This window comes from Megascapheus bottae, chromosome 22, assembly GCF_031878675.1.
Source record: "Megascapheus bottae isolate mThoBot1 chromosome 22, mThoBot2.hap1, whole genome shotgun sequence".
NCBI classification, from domain to species: domain Eukaryota; kingdom Metazoa; phylum Chordata; class Mammalia; order Rodentia; family Geomyidae; genus Megascapheus; species Megascapheus bottae.
The window spans coordinates 22605253-22626052 of NC_143530.1; the positions used below are offsets into that span (position 1 = coordinate 22605253).

Sequence of the window (20800 nt, forward strand, 5' to 3'; positions counted from 1 at the left end):
CTTCAATCAACCACCAAAAAGCCAAAACTGGAAGTGTGACTCATGTGATAGAGTATTATCTATGAGCAAAAAAAAAAAAGCTGAGTGAGAGCATAAGGCCCAGAGTTCAAACACCAGTCCTGGGGGTACGGGGGGCAGGGGGAGCAGGAGGGAAATAAGGGATTTGTTAGAGAACAGATTACTAGGGCTTGGGGTAGAACTCCATGCTAGATTGTTGATTTAGCTGAGATCTGAGGATCATCGTTTGAAGCCAGCCAGTCCAGGAGACTCTCATCTCCAATTAATCACCAGAATGTTAAATGTGGAGCTGTGCCTTAAGCAGTAGTGAGATAACCATGAACAAAACAGCTCAAGGACCTCCCAGGCACACACACCCCCACACCCCCCCCCACACACAATGTGGCCTGATAATCCAAGTTTCAGTGTTTCCCATCAGATGCAATCGCTAGATTTGTGAATGATGTGGAAAGTCAAAAGTTAATCAGGCAGTACTTTTCAGCTCAAGCCTTGGCAAAAAGGCACAAGGATATTTAAAATCAGTTGAGTAGGATGCCTTTCTCTTTATTCTCCCATCTTCTCTCCCATGGAAAAATGCTCAGTATCTCATCAAAATAGGGCTGGGAGTGTGGCCTAGTGCTTGCCTAGCATGCAGGAAACCCTGGGTTCAATTTCTCCATACCACACACATAGAAAATGTCTGGAGTGGTGCTGTGGCTAAAGTGGCAGGGCCCTAGCCTTGAGGGGGAAAAAAAGCTCAAGAACAGTGCCCAGACCCTGAGTTCAGAGGGGGGGGGAGGGTAGGGAGAGGAAGAGGGAGAGGGAGAGGGAGAGGGAGAGAGGGAGGAAGGGAGGGAGGGAGGGAGGGAAGGTAAGAAATAGAGGCCAGTGTGGAAAAGACTAACCTTTCAGTGTTGTTTAAAATCCATAACCTTAGGGAGGGAGAAATTTATACACATAAAACTCTCTGCAGGCACTGCTAGAGAAAGATGGCTGAGGAGGAAGGAAGCCCAGTGGATCCAGGTTACCTTGCATTTTCTAGAGAGGAACTGTGAGCCTTTCCCTGGGGAAGAATCTGGAAAGACAGTGGGATTTAGTGGCAGAATGAATCCTCATCCACTACCCAGCACACTCTCAGTGGAATAAGAACATGGACAAGGAAGGGCAAAGTGGTGCCAGAAGAATTTGGAGCCTTAGCTCAGCCTAAAGCTGCAGGTGAGGCCTGCCACCTCTGGAGCAAAGGGATGAATACAAGGTATCTGCACGGAAAAGGCTAGCTGCACAAATTGTATTCCTTAGATATCCTGCTTAGACACTGCAATTACTGGGGGACATAATTTGTGCATTTATAACCTCAGATCTGTGTATGTCTCTTGAATAAATTTTGTAACCTAGTCCTTCATACTGAAGGACTAAATTTTACTTATACCTGAAAAATGAAGTGGTTCCCTCTGCTGAAGGCTCATTAAATTGTCTTCAGCTTCTCTAATTGTGACTTCTGAGTGCAATCCCACTGAGCTAGACTTGAGACCAGGACAATTTATCTGAAGCTTTTGTTCTCTGCCGGACAAACTGTATAAAATGAAGAGTCATCTATGTAATACAGTTTTGTTTTTGTTTTAAGGAATTTATAGCTAGGTGCTGGTAGCTCATGCCTGTAATCCTAGCAAATCAGAAGGCTGAGATCTGAGGATCTTGGTTCAAAGCCAGCCTGGGCATGAAAGTCCATGAGATTCTCATCTCCAACTAACCTGCAAACCAGAAGTGACGCCCTTGGCTCAAGGGATAGGATGGTAGACTTGAGATGAAGAGCTCAGGGACTGTGGTCAGGCCCAGAGTTCAAGCCACACAACTGAAGGAAAAAAAAAAGGAATTTACATGCATAACTAATCAAAACATTTAAAAACAAAGCAACACTGCATCTATTTATTCTAGAAGGACTATGTTATCACATTTCTGTTGGAAGAACACGTGGTTGCGATATAGTCAACTTTGGGTGAATGCTTTTTTTCTTCCTTTTTTTTTTTCTTTGTTGGTCATGAGGCTTGAACTCTGGACCTGGGCATGCTGTTTCTGAACTCTTCAGCTCAAGGCTACCATTGTACTCCTTAAGCCACAGCACCACTTCTGGTTTTCTGGTGATTAATCGGAGATAAGAATCTAATGGTCTTTAGTGCCTGGGCTGGCTCTGAACCATGATCATCAGATCTTAGCCTCCTGAGTAGCTAGGATTACAGGAGTGCCTGGCTTTGAATGTTATTTTCGAAGGTCTATTTTCAAAACGTGGTTCATATCTTTCTGTCTTTAGTTCACAGCTACTATTTTGGTAATATCCCTCAGGGGAATAAATACGTTGATCTGATTACACTAAAGTGATTTTACTATGTACCTCTGATGGGACAGTACATAGCCTGAGGAACATTATGACTAAAAGGAAAGGGATTTGCAGGGGTTGCAGCTCAGTATTTAGCATTTGCCTGGTATACTTAAGACTAGGTTTGAAACTCAGCACTATAAAATAACAAATTAAAACTTAAATAGAAAAACAATAAATGGTAATTTTTAACAAAATTGACTTTGAAGGATTTTTTTTCCCCAAGATGCAGAAATTTGCTTAAGAAAAATAGGAATTGGGGCCAGGAGTTTGGCCTAGTGGTAGAGTGCTTGCCTAACATGCATGAGGACCTGGTTTGATTCCTCAGTATCACATACATAGAAAAGCACTCAGGTGGCAGAGTGCTCACCTTGAGCAAAGAGAAGCTCAGGGACAGTGCCCAGGCCCTGAGTTCAAGCCCCAGAACTGGCAAAGAAAAAAAATCAGAACAAAAACCAGGGCTGGGAGTTTGGCCTAATGGTAGAATGCTTGCTTAGCATGCACTAAACACTCGGTTCTAGTCCTTGGTACCACATATATAGAAAAAAGTTGGAGGGGCCGGGAGTTTGGCCTAGTGGTTAAAGTGCCTGCCTAGCATGCATGAAGACCCGGGTTCGATTCCTCGGTACCACATACATAGAAAAAAGCCGGAAGTGGTGCTGAGGCTCAAGTGGTAGAGCTCTGGCCTTGAGAAAGTCCAAGGACAGTGCTCAGGCCCTGAGCTCAAGCCCAGGACTGGCAAAAAAAAAAAAAAAAAAAAAAAAAAAAAGTTGGAGGTGGTGCTGTGGCTCACGTGGCAGAACTTTAGCTTTGAGAAAGCCCAAGGACAGTGCTTAGGCCCTGTATTCAAACCCCAGGACTGGCTAAATAAACAAATAAATAAATGAAAAATAGGAATAACAAAACATTATATGAATAAACATTCACCCCTTCAAGATGTATTTATCCAATTCGTGCCTGACACTGTGGATATACAATGTTATGGAGACATGGAGTGATGAGAAGGAGGGTCTTTTCTTTCCAATGTATTATTTATTAGCCCTTCATTATTTATGACACTAGTAAGTGACACTCTGAGCTTCTGCAGAACCATTTCTGTAAGATATCACTCATCCCTCTGTTTGTTTCACAGCTTTTGAATTTGGGTCAACAAAGAACCAATCTGGACCCACAAGACTGACTTGAAAATACACCAAAGGTAAGTTTAGCTCAGCCATGGGCCTGACTAACCTTTTTTTAAGTGTTTTCAGAAATGGCAGGTAGGGACTATTTGTTGGCCATCTCCCTTTCTTCTCTTACATCACTCCTTCAACCTTTCCTCTTGCTTTCCTATGTTGCTTGCCTACAGAGGAAGTTTTCAGCAGAACATAGTCAGGGGAAATTTAAACAAATAATCTGACCTGTTTTGTTTGAAGCAGAGGGAGAACCAGTCTGTAATTTTCTAAGATCCAAATTCGGTCAGGACTGTTGATTCTCAGAACTGTTGCATCGTTTCTTCTCTCTCAGGTTTGAATGCTTTCCAGAGGGCTTTGAATAAAAGTTAGTGATGGAGAGCATCACTAGGGAAAATGGCAAGACCAGCACTGGAGAGGAATGTGGCTGAGGTCTGAAGATGTGTAAGGTAGACACACAGGATAAGGAGCAGAGAGAGAAAGAGAAGCAGATCTCAACTGCTAGCCAGGAAGGAGAAAAGTGGTTTTCCTTCCTGGTTGCCTACTTCTTTTGTAGGTTGGCTACCTCAATCTCAGCAGATAACTAATTCTTCTCGGAGAAACTGTTATTCTGTGTGACTCTACCATGAGGGAAGAACGTGCTAGCCAGAAAGATGTTAACATTGGTCTCAGCATTTCAACAGAAAGGATGGGTCCATTGGCATTGCTTAGGAGTCACTGCCAATCTACAGATGGGATGAAATTTCATGGCCAAGCAAGTGAAAAGAGATTGGTTACTAACTTAAGGCATTGCAGGCATAGCTTGAGTTTAATTGGCTGGTGGAAGCTATTGTTTGTTCCTGTGGAGATCTATGGTCTGCTCTGACACTTTTACTCTGTAGCATATACGCATTTGGTACAACTTCAACCTTTGTAAATAGACATCATTTTCCCTAGCTGGGTAAGAAGGTTTTTCACAATGAGTTGACTTTGGTTTGATTGGCTATGGACCTGTGTTAATATGTAGAATGACTGTAATATGTAGAATATAGAATGATACTTTAACTTAGCTTTGGTTTATAGAATACTTGAAGAGTTCTTCATTGTTTGCTTTTTGGTTTGAAGAACCCTGTTTCTAGCTCATGATATACTCCTGCTTTTACCATGGACTCAAATAAGCTGAGCCATCTTGAGGTCCTGAGTGATACATAAGTCCTGGCGGAAATAATCTTAACCACTCTATTATTATTTGACTGAAGTAAGCTCTTCCATCTATATGAGATGAGAGAAGACGGATGCACTAAGTTCAGATTTCCATTTCTGGTAGTAGTAATTGACAACTGTTTAGTTTACTGTAAATAAAAAGAAAAATCTAAATGTTTTACAAACTATCCTTTTATCCTTTTATCAACTGTTAGTTGCTGGTTGTTGTAGATGAATGAGGACTGGGAATTCATAAGCTTGATCTTTTCAGAATCTTTGGTTATTTGATTAGTTTGCCTTGACCTGTAAGTGTTCATGTAAGCAAATGTGTTTCTATTTCAGCTAAATGAGGAAATGAATGTAAGTCTTTTAGCATAATTTTCCACTTTTGGTTTTTACAAGTGTTTTAGGCCTTCCTTGCAGTAGAACTGTATATATGTTGTGGAAAGAATATTCTGATGACCAGATGCAGGTAATATTTAGATCATAATGTCTATAAAATAGGACTTTTACATACATAATGTTTAGAGAAAATCCTGTATCTGATTATTGTCTTGGTTTCATAGATCCTATGTGAAGTCAAACTATTAGAAGCCAGCAAATTTTGGTTTTCTGGTCTGTCAGGTAGAAAGCTACTGCAATTTTTGCCCTTATAGCTTAAGAAGTGAAATTATAAATTTTATTTTCAATTGATTTTTTTCATCTAGCATTCTAGATGAGATGCTAGCTCAGACTCAAGAAAATATTCCTTTGAGAGTGCTTCCTTAAAAATATTTTTTAAGATAAAGAAAAATGTTTACAGTTCTGTGCAAGTAGAATAAATTTCTCTCTGCTTGTAGCTTCTTGAATTTTGGATTATACATATGCTTTTTGTTTCTCCTGAACTAAATCTAAATGAAAAGAAATATAAGGATATTTTGAAATTCATAAATATTTAAAAATATATGTACTCAGTATTTCATGATTAATAAGTTGGTTTCAGGCACTTAATATTTTGGTTATCCTTAATAAATTCTGGTGCCATAATTTTCTGTAGTGCTGGGTATTGAACTTGTTAAAATGTAGATTCTGATTCAGAAGGCTTGGGCAAGCCTTCCAGGAAGGGGCAGAAAGTTTGGCCTAGTGGTAGAGTGCTTGCCTAGCATGCATGAAGACCTGGGTTCAATTCCTCTGTACCACATACACAGAAAAAAGCCGGAAATGGTGCTGAGGCTCAAGTGGTAGAGCTCTAGCCTTGAGAAAGTCTGAGGACAGTGCTCAGGCCTTGAGCTCAAGCCCAGGACTGGCCAAAAAAAAAAAAGATTCCAGGTAATGTTGTTTCTGTAGCAATCCACTATTGAGATAAATTTAAACAAACCCCAGGTTGTGCCCTTTTCATGGTAGTGGTGGTCAGGTAGGTAGTGTGGTTTCCATGTGAATAGTAGACTACTTTCAAAAAGAAACAGTAAGTTAGGGAAGATTTAATTTTGGACAAGTTGCAGCTTCATATAATTGAAATTTGATGATTCCAATTTTCTAATATACCTGAATAGCATGGCTGCAGAATTTATAATATTGAAATTTTTTTTTTAAATTTTGCAGGTTCTGGGGCTTGAACTCAGGGCTTGGACATTGTCCTTGAGTTTTCTCAAGGCTAGTGCTTTACCACTTGAGCCACAGCACTTCCAGCCTTTTCTGTTTATGTGGTACCAAGGAATCAAACCCAGGGATTTGTGCATGCTAAGCAAGCACTCTACCATAGGCCATGCTCCCAGCCCCATAATGTTGAATTTTTAAGGTGAATTATTACTGTTAAATGAGAATGATGAAAAGATCATAATGCATTCACCTTTAAGATAATTTGGTAAAAAGTTACTGTGTGCTATGTGGACAGAGATTATTTTAGAGTTATGTTCAGTTACATGTCAAATGCTAACACCAGAACCCAACTAGTACTATGTTGATGATTCATTATCTTCAATGTTAGGATGGGATTTTTCTTACTGAAATTCATACAATCAAACTGAATTTTCATTCAAAAATGATTAAATATGTGCTTTAAACTATATGTTTCTTATATTCATTATGTACTAAAAGCATTGTGGATATTAGTATATATACTCTAAAAGAGGAACAATTTTATGGCAAGTTGGAATAATGTGATAGGTATGGTTAACCAAAACCTTACTATATTTTAGTTAACTCATTTAGTCTAAAGCTTTAGTTTGTTCTGAAAAGACGAAGAGGGAGAATTGAGTAGTTAAATTGAGATGTCTCTTACTATACTGTTTGGGCAAGGAAAAAAAATGGTTCCGTGTTTAATTCAGATTTCCTTCTTTCTTATACTTTCTCTTCTATAGCTTTCAATGAATCAATGGAATGTGGGATTATATTATTGTTCCTTTAAATTTTTAGTTCAGTGAACTACTTGTGAAGTGGGGCAAACAAGCCTAAGAAGGGTGTGGATTTTTCCTTATCTCCTCAAATTCTACAAATCTTCCTAAGTTTTTGTCTAGGTTTGGCAGAACTTTTATTTTTATTTATTTTTATTTTTATTTTTTTTGCCAGTCCTGGGCTTGAGCTTAGGGCCTGAGCACTGTCCTTGGACTTTCTCAAGGCTAGAGCTCTACCACTTGAGCCTCAGCACCACTTCTGGCTTTTTTCTATATGTGGTACCGAGGAATCGAACCCGGGTCTTCATGCATGCTAGGCAAGCACTTTAACCACTAGGCCAAACTCCCGGCCCAGAACTTTTATCATTATTATTATTGCTTAAGATGTGATATCCTTCCTTCCTTCTTTCCTTCCTTCCTTCCTTCCTTTCTTTGCCAATCCTGGAACTGAGGAATCAAACCCAGGGCTTCATACATGCCCAGGCAAGCACTCTACCACTAAGCCACATTGCCAGCCCTAAGACAGGGCTTTTCTATGTAGCCCAGGCTGCCCTCAAATTTGTGATATAGTCCAGACTGATATCAGTTTTGCAATCCTCCTGCCTCAGCTTTCCTAATACTGAATGAACCACCACAGCTTGCTCTAGCCAAATTATTTTACAAATCTGCTCCTTTCAAAGTCTGGCTGTAAGGGATGTCCCTGCCAAGAGGGAGATAATTTCTTCTGTTGGAAATTTTGTTTCTGGAGGGTGAAAAAAGAAGATGCAATGTGGCTTCCACTCTACTGTATGTGCCCAATTTGGAGATCTAGGGGCCAGTTAATGATGGGGTGAGGGGCATGATACAGGAGAATAAGTAGTTTTTTAAAAGTAACTTTTAGCATGCATGATTCTTTTTTTTTTTTTTTGTGGGTCATGGGACTTGCACTTGGCCTAGGTGCTGTCCCTGAGCTCTTCAGCTCAAGGCTATACCCCCACCCTTAAGCTAAGCCCCACTTCCCATTTTCCAGACATTAGTTGGAGATAAGTGCCTCAGTTCCCTTTGTGCATGGGCTGGCTTTAAACCTTGATCCTCAGATCTTAGCCTCCTGTGTAGTTAAGATTACAGGTGTGGGCCACTGTGCCCTGCCATGCATGATTCTTTCATTGTTGGGAAACATTTTACCAAGGGACACTGAACATTTGTAGTATCATTCAAAGTCATACAAAATGATCAATTCAGGCATATGGCTGTTGCAGCCATCAAGAACATTTGTCTTATTTTATCAGGTACCCAAATGTTCCCCACCTAAAGTTTATGTACTGAAAAACATTCCAAGTTCAAAGCTCTATCATTTTCATTTCATAATTTAATTAATGATTTAAACAGTGGGTTAGTTTGTGTGATTTGGGGGTGAGATGGTAAAAATGGAGTACATTGTAGTTGACTTCTGATTGATATTAGATGCTTCCTAAGGGAGCAGTGATTATGACCTAGACATACATTAATCCTTTCAGCAAACCCTATTGAGGTAAATATTCATTCTATTTGCAGATGAGAAAACTGAAGCTTAGAAAGAGGATCAGTAACTTCCCCAAGGCTATACAGCTAGTAAGTGATAGATTTTAATTATGTAGTTACAAATTTATGATAAACTTTAAAATAATTATCTCAAATTTAACAATAAGTCTACAGGTTTTCTCAGTAGACACTTCTTCCTAATCATTTTTCTACTTTGTTTTAACTCTGGTAGAAAAGTTGGGTATAATATTGGCTTTGCCTGCCCTACTTCCCCTGCCAACGACGTTCCTGCGCTTATTTCTTTCGTATTAAAGGAGGGCAGGGCTGGTCCAACCACGTCCAGACCTTTCTGTTACCTTGTGGAAGCTACACTTTGTGGATTCAGTCTTTTGAGTGTGGCTCACGGTATTCACTGTCCTAAACACAATGCTGTCTATTTGAAATGTATCCTTTTAATATACTTTATTACTAGGACTATATTAGTTACCCCCAATGTGAACTGACGACATGCGTTATAATTGTAGCCATTTACAAAGGCTTCTCTTGCATACCGTGGACTAGAAATACCAACTGCTCTGCTTAGATGCTTACACCTAATTTTCACAACAATTTTATGAGGTGGACATTTAAGTTCCCATATTATAGAGAAAAACACTCGAGGCTCAGGTTTTGAGTCATCCAAGGTCAAATAAGGGTGGTGAAGCTAGAATTCTAGCTGTGTGTGTTAGACAACAAAGCGTTTATATGTCTAATGAAAGATTAATGAAATTGTGTACATTTTGTAATTCTGCTTTAGGCCCAGGGATCTTGGACATTGTTTAGTCAGCAGTGTGTTTTTTGTTCCACTTTAATAAGTGATCATTAGCACTTATATCTTAGCGTTTACTTTCTGTCTGCGGATCTAATTGATGAGAAGAAGTAGAGAAAGACGTTACCTTTTAAACCCTAAATGCCTTCTTAGAATTTAAATTTACAGCCAACAAACGAGTCCGGGCTTTGTGCCCGGCAGCCGGTGCGCGATGTCCTTCCGCGTCTGCCTGCCCTTCCGAGAATCCGTATTCTTGCGCGGAACTACGTCTCCCAGAGTGCTGCGCGGCTAAGAGCGCGGGCTCCACCAGCCGTTCTTTCCTTGGCTTGTCACCTCGTCGCAGCGTGATGACGCGGGCGCCGGCGGGTGACGTCGTCCTGGCTCGCGACCGCGGCGGCGGCCTTAGCAGCGGCAATAGGCGCAACCGCGGCGGCGACTGCAGGGACGACGACGCCGGCGGCGGCGGGGCGGGCGCTGTGCGCAGAGGGGAGGGGAGGGGAGGGGTGGGGAGGGAAGGGGTAGGCGGCGCCGGCGGCTTCAACTGCGGCAGCGACGGCTAGGGCGACGGAAGAAGAACCTCCATCAGCCGGCGGGTCGAGTTAGGCCTCAGCAGCCCCCGGAGCGGCTCGAGCCGCCCGCGAGAGATCTCCATAGAGACCGTGACAAACACCGGCGCGCGGGGCCGCGCCAGGTGGCCGGAGCGGAGCCCGACCGCCGGCCTCACCCGCCGCCTCCCTCCGCGGCCGCCGGCGTGCGCGCCCTCTCGGTTCCCGCTCGCACCCTCGCGGTTCTCGGTGTGTCGGGTGTCCGTGCCTTACGGGGTGGGCCGGCCCCTCCGGACTTGGTGGCCGGGGGCCGGGCGGGGGCGGCCTGAAGGCCGCCGCCTCTGCCTCTCCCGCCCGTGAGCGGGAAGACGCCCAGGCTCCGCCATGGCCTCCGGAGCCGGAGGAATAGGAGGGGGCGGTGGCGGCAAGATCCGGACGCGGCGCTGCCACCAGGGGCCAATTAAGCCTTACCAGCAGGGGCGACCCCAGCACCAGGTACGGGTTCCTCCGCCGTGGCGTAGCGGCGGGGTCGGGAAGTCAGCAGGGCGTGGGGTTGGGCTGGGGGGGGGGAGGCGGCGCGGCGCCCCACGTGGAGAGGACTGGAGGGCCTCAAGGAAAGGCCCGAGTGAGGCGGCGGGAGCTCAGGCCGCAGAGTGGGGGGGAGGCGACGGAAGTGGGCTTGGGGACCGGCCGGGCCCCGCGGCGCACACGTGTGGCTCCAGCCCTTCAGGCCTGGGGAGTCCCCGGCGGGCCACTGGGCGGGAAAAGAAAAACCTGGCTTCAGACAGTCGGGATTCTTTCTTTCTTTATTCTTTTGGCGGGTCGCCGCTAGGCCTTCGCCAGGGATAAAGGAAGAGCTGTGGTTGGAGCCACCTAAGCCCGTCTTTCTGTAACATTTCATGTGATTTTTTTTTTACCCCCTTTCCTCTCGTCTTGCGGTTGGTTCAAGTTTGTGTGGGGAAAACTGACGATGGGAGTAATCTGCTTTTGGGACGCAGAGGGAATTGAGGGGGAGGCGCTGTTACCCGGAAAGAGGAATAACTTAGTCTCAGCCTATTAAGGAATCCTCGCTCTCTTCTCCCCCCTCTTCCCCCACCTCGGCCTCTCTCCAACAGAAAACTTGCCATAGATTTTTTTTTTCCGCCTCCCCCCCCCCCCAGAAAAAAATCCCAAAACAAACTGGGTTGTACTTTACCGTGGCACTGGGACGTTTTAAAAGTCCCTCTCCACCCGTACGTCTTTGCTCTGCTGCGTGACTCTCCCCTCCCTGCTTCTCTCCTCCCCCTTTATTTTGGAGGCCGGAATCGGCCATTCTCCACAACTGTTCGGGTCTCCAGCTCTGATCTCAATACTTGAATAACATTGGGGGGGGGGGGGTATAGTCTTGAAGTATAGGTGCTTTGGATACTCCAGGTCTGTTGGTGATCTTATAATTTAGCCACCATATCTTTACGAAAAGGAGTTTATTCTAGCTGTACACGTTTGATTCTGAGAAAATAACAGTTTTAAAAAGTTGGTTTTTAGAATTAAAGAGGTTAAGCAATTTCAATGAGGCCATTTGTAACATTTCTTCATGATCCTAAAGTGGGAAGTGTATGTCTTAAAACTTGTTTAAAACCAAAAGGGTCCGATGACTTGTTGCATACTGTTTAAGGTAGACTTTTATTTTTATTCGGGATAATAAAATGCATGTTTTGTTATCCTAAAAACATTTTAAAAGTAAAGATTTGGGAATGTTTTGAATAGTAAAGGTAGTTTTTGTTTTCAGTAGTTCCCTGCCATTATGATCCGGTTTGGGATTATTAACCACTTCCTCACAGATATGTACAGAATCCTCAGTTTTCAGTTTTTTTGTGAGGAGCAGCAAGGTATTAGAGTTCAGATAAAGAATACAGGCCATAAACTTGACTATTATCTTTTAGAATAGAAGTTAGACATACACATTTTCTATTTCTTACAAGAATAAATCATTTTGCCTTTTTACATCTTGTGCTACCTACAGAAGAAAAATTTGTGTAATTACAAGATAAAATATATTTTAGCTTTTGAATCCGGATGACAGTTGTGTAGGGCTTTCTTGGTCGACATTGTAGTCTTTTTTTCATACTGGACAGAACTGCCAAAGAAAATTAATTCAGGAATATATCGATGGTTATTCTATTTTGTTGACTTACACACTTCCTATCCTAAAATGCAGAACATTTTTTTATTCCTAGCTGCAGCTTTAGTGGACCTGATTGCTATCTGCTAGCTAGCTAGGTTGTCAACTGGATGTTTTGCAGCAGCTGCTGAGTCATCATGCATAGCAGGGAGCTTCATGACATGGCATGTTTAATACGAATGTGCTTGTTAAGTTTGGGAGGTAAAATGAAACCCTTGGTTTTATTTATATGTGTGTTTGTATATGTATATACATACATACATACATACATACATATAGTAGACTGGAAAGAATGAAAGGTTTGGCACTGTTAGGTATGGATCTTTGCCATCGCTTATCAGGCTAATTAGTCACCTTAACTAGTGGCAATCACAGGGTGGGTACCTGTGACTTCTGTATGTGTGCTGATTTTATAATTTCCTGTTTAGATTTAGCTCTTCTGGGAAATGTCTAAAATGGATCATTTTTCTCCTTTTAACTGCTGATCCTCATCTTGAAGTTGTTGCTTACCTGAGGGGAATGAATATCTTAAAAAAATTAGAAGCAGGAATAATTTTCATGTCTTCTGTTCACTCCTTTAACTTGTAATCAGATTTTTATAAGGAGTGGTTTACTTTTTCTAGTTGAGACTGAACACATTGCTGAAGAGAATGTGGTTACTTCTTGTCAGCTGTTCAGTTTATCCTTTTTTTTTTTTTTTTTTTGGCAGCTAACAAGCTGTTTGCTGTTAATAGCCCCACAATTTTTTTTGAGCCCATGGGCAAACCAGAACTGCCTTTGAAAGAACCTACTGCCATCTTCTGGTAAAAGAAGAACCATTTTTGCCCTTTTGCCCTTTTGGGTGGAGGGTGAGGTTCAGTAGGCTTTTTTTCCCCCCACGGTTTGGATCTAAGAAAATCAACTGTTAACCCTCCTAGAATCAGGATAGATGATAGATGTTTTTCTTATTTTATAACTAAGCTATTTACAGTATCACTGTTGAAATAGGGGGAGAAGTGCTTGGGGAGTTATCCCACCCATCAATATTTTAGGTCAAGAGTGAGTAATTTTTTTAATATACAGAAACTTTATGTTCTATTATTACCATTCCCCTTCTCCCCCTTCCAGTGTGAGGGATTGAACCTAGGGCCTCACCTTTACTAGACAAGTGCTGTTACTGGGTTACATCCTCTGCCCTCTCTTAACCATTTTTATTTTTTCTTACAACCTTTTGAAAGATGTTAAAAAACAAAACAAAACAAAACAAAACCCTAGGCTCACGCCTGTAATTCTAGCTACTCAGGAGGCTGGGATCGGAGGATCGCTGTTCCCAGCCTATCCTGGTACTAAAGGACTTTATCTCCAGTTAACTACTAGAAGATGGGAAGTGGAGCTATGGCCCAGGAGTAGGGTGGTGCCTTGAGCTGAAGAGCTCAGGAACAGTGCCCAGGACCAGAGTTCAAGCCCCATGACTCACAAAGACAACAACAACAAAAAAACCTATTAGCTATATAAGAACATGCAGAGGATTCAGTGCCTCTTATTTTAATGAACCCTGGTTTTTGTGATAATGTGGGGTTTTGTTTGATACCGTATACTTGGTACTGTGCTTCAAGTATGTTTTGCTTGATATCTGATGGCTAAAGAGTGTTTCAGTATTGGAAAGGAGGTGTAGTTCAGGTTGAGCAAGTAACTCATTGCAGAAGTCACTGAGTAGTTTGTTTTTGCTTTTTTGGTTGGTCATGGTCTTGAACTCTGACCCTGGGTGCTGTCCCTGAGCTCTTTAGCTCAAGGCTAGTGCTCTACCACTTGAGCCAGTTGCTACTTTAGTTTTCTGTTGGTTAGTTGGAGATAGTCTCACAGACTTTAGTGCCTGGGATGGCTTTGAGCCATGATCCTCTTAACATGTAAGTAGCTAGGATTATACGTGTGAGCCACATGGAACTGAGTAGTTTTGACTTTTGTATTTATTTGCTTTTTCCTACACAATTAATACTGTCAGTGAATATAGAAACGGAAATTTGAAACCCTTTCTGCCCAGACTTGGAACAATTAAATTCTGCTTAATTTTATTATCAGTAAAATGAAAATCATTATGAGGTCAACACAGTAATTCATTCTAAATAAAAATCTTTTCAAGGGTGGGGAGTTTGGCCTAGTGATAGAGTGCTTGCTTAGCATGCATTAAGCCCTGGGTTTGATTCCTCAGTACCACATTCAGAGAAAAAGCCAGAAGTGGTAGTGCTCTAGCCTTGAGAAAGCCCAAGGACAGTGTTCAAGCCTTGATTTCAAACCCCAGGACTGGCAACAACAACAAAAAATCATTTCAGAAAGAAAGTTTTTGAAATAGTATCTGGCTGGGTGGGGCATGATGGCACATGCCTGTAATCCTAGTTCCTTGAAAGGTGGAGGCCAGAGGGTGTTGATATGAGGCCTGCCAGAGGCCTCAGGCTGATTAGATAGGACTCATTTAAAGTAATTGTTATGAAATAGGGTCATTGAATTACAGTGTTCTAAAATTGCTTATGCATTTTGCTTGCCTTTGAGTCCTTCTCCTCAAGTTTAGTCCTTACAAGCTTTTCATTTTTTTGCCAGTCCTGGGGCCTGAACTCAAGACACTGGCACTGTTCTTGGACTTTCTCAAGGCTTCTGCTCTACCACTTCTTGAGCCACAGCACCACTTCTGGCTTTTTTCCCCCCTGTGTATGTGATAATGAGGAATTGAACCCTGGGCTTTATGCATGCCAGGCAAGCATTCTACCACTAGGCTATACTCCCCCACCCCTCCCCTTATAAACTTCTGTATTGGATTTAAAGATCTTTGTTACTAAGTGATCATGCCAAGCCTTAACACAATTGCCACTTTCTTTAGTGCTTATTATTTTTCTTTTTTGTCAGTCATGGTGTTTGAACTCTGGGCCTGGGTCCTTGTCCCTAAGCTATTCAGCTCAACGCTACTGCTCTACTACTTGAGCAAAGCCACTGCTGGTTTTCTGGTGGTTAATTGGAGATAGTCTTGTGGAGCAGGCCGTGGCTTTGAACCATGATTTTTCAAACCTCAGCCTCCTGGGTAGGATTACAGGTGTGATCCACTAGCACCCAGCTTAGTACTTTTCTTGTAGACATGTGACATAGAAAAATGTCCAACACTAATTAAAACAATTTTCACCAGGTGTAGAGTTATTAAAAAGTTGTAATAATTTCATATTTTCAAATTATTTTGATAATAATTGGGACTTGAATTTGCAATTTCTTTTTCTTTTCTCTCTTTTTTTTTTTTTTGACAGTTGTTGGGCTTGAACTCAGGGCCTGGGCAATGTCCTTGGTTTTTTCTCAAGTCTAGCCCTGTACCACTTGAACCACAGCCCCATTTCGGCCTTTTTTGTGTCTGGGGCTTCCTGTATGCTAGGCAAGCACTCTATACTAGGCCATGTTCCTGGACATGAGCTTGTAATTTCATTCTTGCTGAGCAGACGCTCTTATCACTTGAGCCACACTCCTAACCCCTTCCTCCCCCCTTTAAAAAAGAAGCCTCTCATTTTATGTCAGGCATGTGCCACTGCACCCAGCCATTGGATAATATGGAGTCTTGCAAACTTCCCTCCATCATTGATCCACAATTCTCCTCCCTCAGCCCCCAAACCTTGGTTACCAAGTGGTGAGGATTACAGGATTAGCCACCTAGCCTGGCTTGTTTTAAGGAGAGGTCTTACTATAGCCTTCTCACCATATAGCCTGGAACTCATTGTGTAATTTGGGTTGACTCAGTGCTTCTGCCATCTTGTTCAGCTTTTAAAATGCTTTTTTTGTTTTTATTTTTTGAGACCCAGTCTCACTAAGCTCAGTTTGTGCTTGAACTCCATATATGTGTATGTATGTGTATTTTGAAGGTGGTAAAAATTTTGTACAGTGGTAGATGTTTGATTCTTTTTGCAGATGAGTATTTCTAGTGGCCATAGGACTTGTACTGACCTTTATTTTTTTATTTTTTTTTGTGGGTCATGGGGCTTGAAGTCTGGACCTGGGTGCTGACCCTCAGCTCTTCAGCTCAAGGCTCCCACCCTACCCCTGGGCCTCGGTGTTGTCCCTAAGCACTTCTGCTGCATAGGCTACGGCCCTACCCCTTTAGCCACAGCCTCATTTCCCTTTTTCTACTTGGAGATAAGAGTCTCAGTCTTTAGTGCTGGGCTGGTTTTTAACCTTGATCCTCAGATATCAGCCTCCAGAGTAGCTAGGATTACAGGCATTAGCCACCATGTGCCCTGCTGGACTTGGACTGATTGTTTTGTTTCTGTTTTTTTGCCAGTCATGGAGCTTGAACTCAAGGCCTGGGCACTGTCCTTGAACACACTTTGCTCAAGGCTAGTGCTCTGCCACTTGAGCCTCCATTGCCACTTCTGTTTTTTTTCTATGTATGTGGGTTACTGAGGAATCATGCAAAGCGAGCACTCTACCACTGGGATATGCTCCCAGCCCCTGGACTGATTGAATAGGGTAAACTTGGCTGTTCATTGACATCTAGGATAATACTTTTTGTATTTGGGCGTTAAATTCAAGACTATGGAAATTAGAATTGGTATGACTACCATATAATTGGAATAATTACTTGTTCTTAATTTATAGTGTCAAATAAGTATTGATACATAATGTAGAAGTTTTGCTATTAAAATGATTTATTTGAAAATTCAAGTACTGAAGTTTGTGAGTGGTATGTGGAATTTTACCACTTTTTTTTTTTCTTTCACTTCTGGGGCTTTAACTCAGAGCCTGGGCACTGTTCCTGTGCTGCTTCTGCTCAAGGTTAGCACTCTACCATTTGAACCACAGTGCCACTTCCGCCACTTCTGGCAATTTCAGTTTATGTGGTACTGAGGAAGTGAACTTAAGACTTCATTCATGCTAGGCAAGCACTCTACCACTAAGCCACATTCCCAGCCCTTACCATTTTTTTCATTTTTTAAAATTGTAATTAATAGAAGGGTTACATTATATTCATCAGATAGAAGGTGCATTACCTCACAAATATTGATACCCTTTCTCATGACATGGTCCCCATTTCCCTCCCCCCCCACCATTTGTTTTTATAGATGTTTTTATAGCCAGGAATGATGAGATGCCTGTAATCCCAGAACTCAGGAGTCTTAAAGCAGAAGGATCACAGGTTTGAAACCAGTATGGGATGTTAAATGAGACTTGTCTCAAAATAGAAGGAGGGGAAGAAAGGGGTGGGGAGAGGGAGAGGAGGAGAGAGAAAGGGAGAAAGGGACAACCAAAAAAAACCACCTTATATAGTTTGTTTTTTTTCCTCCTAGGGCCAAGGACTGAACTCAGGACCTTGCACTTGTTAGGCCAAGTGCTATTCCACTGAGCTTAATCTCCAACCCCCTTATGTAGTTTTATAACTAGATAGAATCTCAACGTTCTGTAGAGTTTCTATTGGAGGGAACAAAAGACAGGTAAACAACTGAAGAAGCTAAAATTGAGAAAACAGGGGCCAGAAAAAAGTGAAACTGCATTTGGTATTTATGATTAGCAATCTAGTGAAATTAGTTGAAAAAGGAGATTTTAGAATCTGAGTACTAGTCTTTTAAAAAAATGTTGAATATTGGGATTATTTAGGTTTGAACTGTTAACCTTGAGTTGCCTGGCTGTTAACTCGATTCTGGAGCCATACCTCCAGACTTTTTTTGTTTGATTTTTTTTTTTTTTTTTTTGCCAGTCCTGGTGCTTGAACTCAGGGCCTGAGCTCTGTTCTTGGGCTTTTTCAAGGCTAGAGCCTCTACCACTTGAGCCATAGCACTGTTTCTAGCTTTTTTTTTCCTATGTATTTGGTACCAAGGAATTGAACCCGGGTCTTTGTGCAAGCACTCTACCAGTAGGCCAAACTCCAGACTTTTTTTCACTTACCATGTTTTGTGATTGTCTTATATCCTGCCTGGACACTTGATCAGCCTATTTTTTAGGCTTTTTATTATTACTGAGATACCATCCTACTAAGCCCAAGATTCTTTCTTGTGAACTTCTTTACCATATAGCTGTATAGTATGTGTACAGTGTGGGATGGCAAGCATATACAATCTATGCCCAGCTATTGGTTTAGAAATGGATTTTACTTGGACCTGGGTACTGTCACTGAGCTTCTTTTGCTCAAGGCTAGCTCTCTACTACTTGAGCCACAGCACCACTTCTGGCATTTTCTGTTACTGCGGAATGAACCCATGTTTCAGGCATGTTTGGCAAGCACTCTAAGCCATTTTTTTTTCTGTTTTAACACAGTGAATATAATATGTTTCATTTCAGCACTTGACTCATGATCTTGATATTATGTATGTATGTATATATGTACTATACTGTGTTCAATTTACTTCCGGTCCCCAAGTTGGATATTTATTGTACACCGTAGTTACTTTTTTGATGTGCTTTGTCTAATGAAGAGACCTTAGTTTGGGGGGAAGAAATTAAAAAATAACAGATTAGTAAATTTAATCAGTTTCAGTTTAAAAATTCACTCATGTACATGTCAGTCATCTATATTTATACCTGGTATATGTATTTATATATGACATTTATCTATATCTGTTTGGGCCTGACTGGACTTAACACAGTTTTCCCCAGGTTATTCCATTTCTTGGCAATGTTGTTCTTTCTAATGGACTAGTAAAATTCTGTTGTATACATACCACGCTTTCTTGATTTGTCCTTTGAGGAGCATCTGGGCTAGTTCCATACCTTGGTTATGGTGAATATTGCAATGAACATAGTTTTGCTGGTAGCTTTACCATATCCTAGTATATAATCTTTCCAATAAATGCTCAAGAGCAGAATTGCTGGATCATAGGGCAGTTTGAGTATGTTGAACAAGGTAACATTCCTATCCAAGCTTAAGGCTAGAGCTCTATCACTAGAGCCATAGCGTCACTTCCAGCTTTTTTCCTATGTATGTGGTACAGGGGAATCAAACCTGGGTTTAAGTGCATGCTAGGCAAACACTACCACTAGGCCAAACTCCCGGCCCAATGTTTATATTCTTGATGATGGCCATTCTACCTGGGGTGTTGGGGAATTTTAGTGTTGTTTTGATTTGCATTTTCTTTGTGGCCAAATATGTTGAGCATTTATTTCTTTATGAATCTGCTTAACTCATTTGCTCATTTTTCTCCTTAATTAGGTTATTGATTCTTGGTGATAGTTTAAGGCAAGAGAATGACAAAGGTGATCCAAATAGGGAAGGAAGAAATAAAATTATCCCTATATGCAGAGGACATTATCATAAAGAAGCTATGAACTCCTCCCCTAAACTGCTAGAGCTAATTTGTAAACATAGCAGTAGAGTGTGAAATCAATCTATAAAAATCAGTAGCTTTTATCAGGGAAGTAAGACCTAGGAATCAACTTAGCCAAACTCCATTTACAGTAGTCTGCAAAAAAAAAAAGACCTAGGGCCGCTAGCATGCCCTAGTGGTAGCTAGCATGCATGAAGATCTGAGTTTGTTTCCTTGGTACCCCATAAAAGAAAAAGCCAGAAGTGGTTTTGTTGTTCAAATGGTAAGAGCAGTAGCCTTGAGGACAAGGACAGTGCCTAGGCCCTGAGTTCAAGCCCCAGGACTGGAAAATAGAAAACAAACAACAACAAAAAACCTAGGACTCAGTCTAACTAAGCATATAAAGGACCTCTGTAATGAAAACTACTAAAATCTGAAGAAGCAAATTATAAAGAAGGCTTATGAAGAAGACATAGGAAATGGAAAGAACTTCCTGCTCTTGTATTGACAGAATGGCATAAAAATGTCAATACTGCCCAAAGCAGTATACAGATTCAATGCAATCCTCATTAAAAATCTCTATATTGGGCTGGGAATGTAGCTTAGTGGTAGAGTGCCGGCCTAATATTCGTGAAGCCTTGGGTTTGATTCCTCAGTGCCACATAAACAGAAGATGTGGTGCTGTGGCTCAAGTGATACAGTGTTATCCTTGAGTAAAAGAAGCTTAAGGACAGTGCTCAGGCCTTGAGTTCGAGCCTCACTGACTACCCCCCCCCCCCACAAAAAAACGAAAACGCCAAAACTCAATATCATTCTGTACTAAGAGAAAAAAAAATCAAATATTAATACTTGTTTTTGTGTTGGTCCTGGGGCTTGAATTCAGGGATTAGGAAAGTGTTCTTTAGCTTTTTTTTTTTTTTTTGCCTAGGACTAATGTTCTATCACTTGAGCAGCTGCTTCACTTCCAGCTATTTTTCAGTGGTTAATTCCAGATGAGAATCTCCTACCTGGACTGGCTTTGAACTGCAATTCTCATACTCAGATTTCCCAGTAGCAAGGATTACAGGCTTTGAGCCATTGGCGCCAGGCAAAATTCACTTTTTAAATTCTTAGACTTAGTATATAATTTGCTTTAGTGCCACACAGGGTATTTTGGGGATTTTAATTTTTTTTTTTTGATTTTCAACTACATTCTTTATTTCATTTTTCACAAAGTCTAATCATTAGCAATGATTATCAATAGCTCTTATTTTCTCATTGGTAATATATTTGCTTTTTATCTTATCAAGACCCTCATAGTAGAAATTCAATTTACTCTTCCATACTTTTCACCTTACAGCTATCATTTCTCTTTCCTTTAATTGCTCTTTTTTAATATATTTTTATTGTAATTAATAGAAGGGTTACATGATATTTGCCAGATAAATGGTGCCTTAATTCCCACACAG

General features: G+C 41.5%; 1 protein-coding gene and 1 long non-coding RNA gene across 9 annotated transcripts in view; one reads left to right on the forward strand and one right to left on the reverse strand.

Moving 5' to 3' along the window:
• The window catches only part of LOC150048357 (uncharacterized), a 53553-nt gene extending 43821 nt beyond the window's left edge, over nt 1-9732 (reverse strand). The window contains exon 1 of the long non-coding RNA XR_016539325.1: nt 9533-9732. This is a non-coding gene — a long non-coding RNA (uncharacterized LOC150048357). The remainder of the gene's footprint in view (nt 1-9532) is intronic.
• The window catches only part of Nup153 (nucleoporin 153), a 64132-nt gene that overhangs the window by 3447 nt on the left and 39885 nt on the right, over nt 1-20800 (forward strand). Inside the window, exons 2-4 of one of the 8 annotated variants that reach the window (XM_090356338.1) lie at nt 971-1252; nt 3504-3569; nt 8631-8687. In XM_090356338.1, coding sequence (XP_090212464.1) covers nt 8631-8687 — 57 coding nt within the window. In that variant the 5' untranslated portion in view covers nt 971-1252; nt 3504-3569. Of the gene's footprint in view, nt 1-970; nt 1253-3503; nt 3570-8630; nt 8688-9938; nt 10446-17188; nt 17252-20800 lie in introns of those variants that run through there. The other 7 variants (XM_090356337.1, XM_090356339.1, XM_090356343.1 and 4 more) reach the window with 7 other exon arrangements.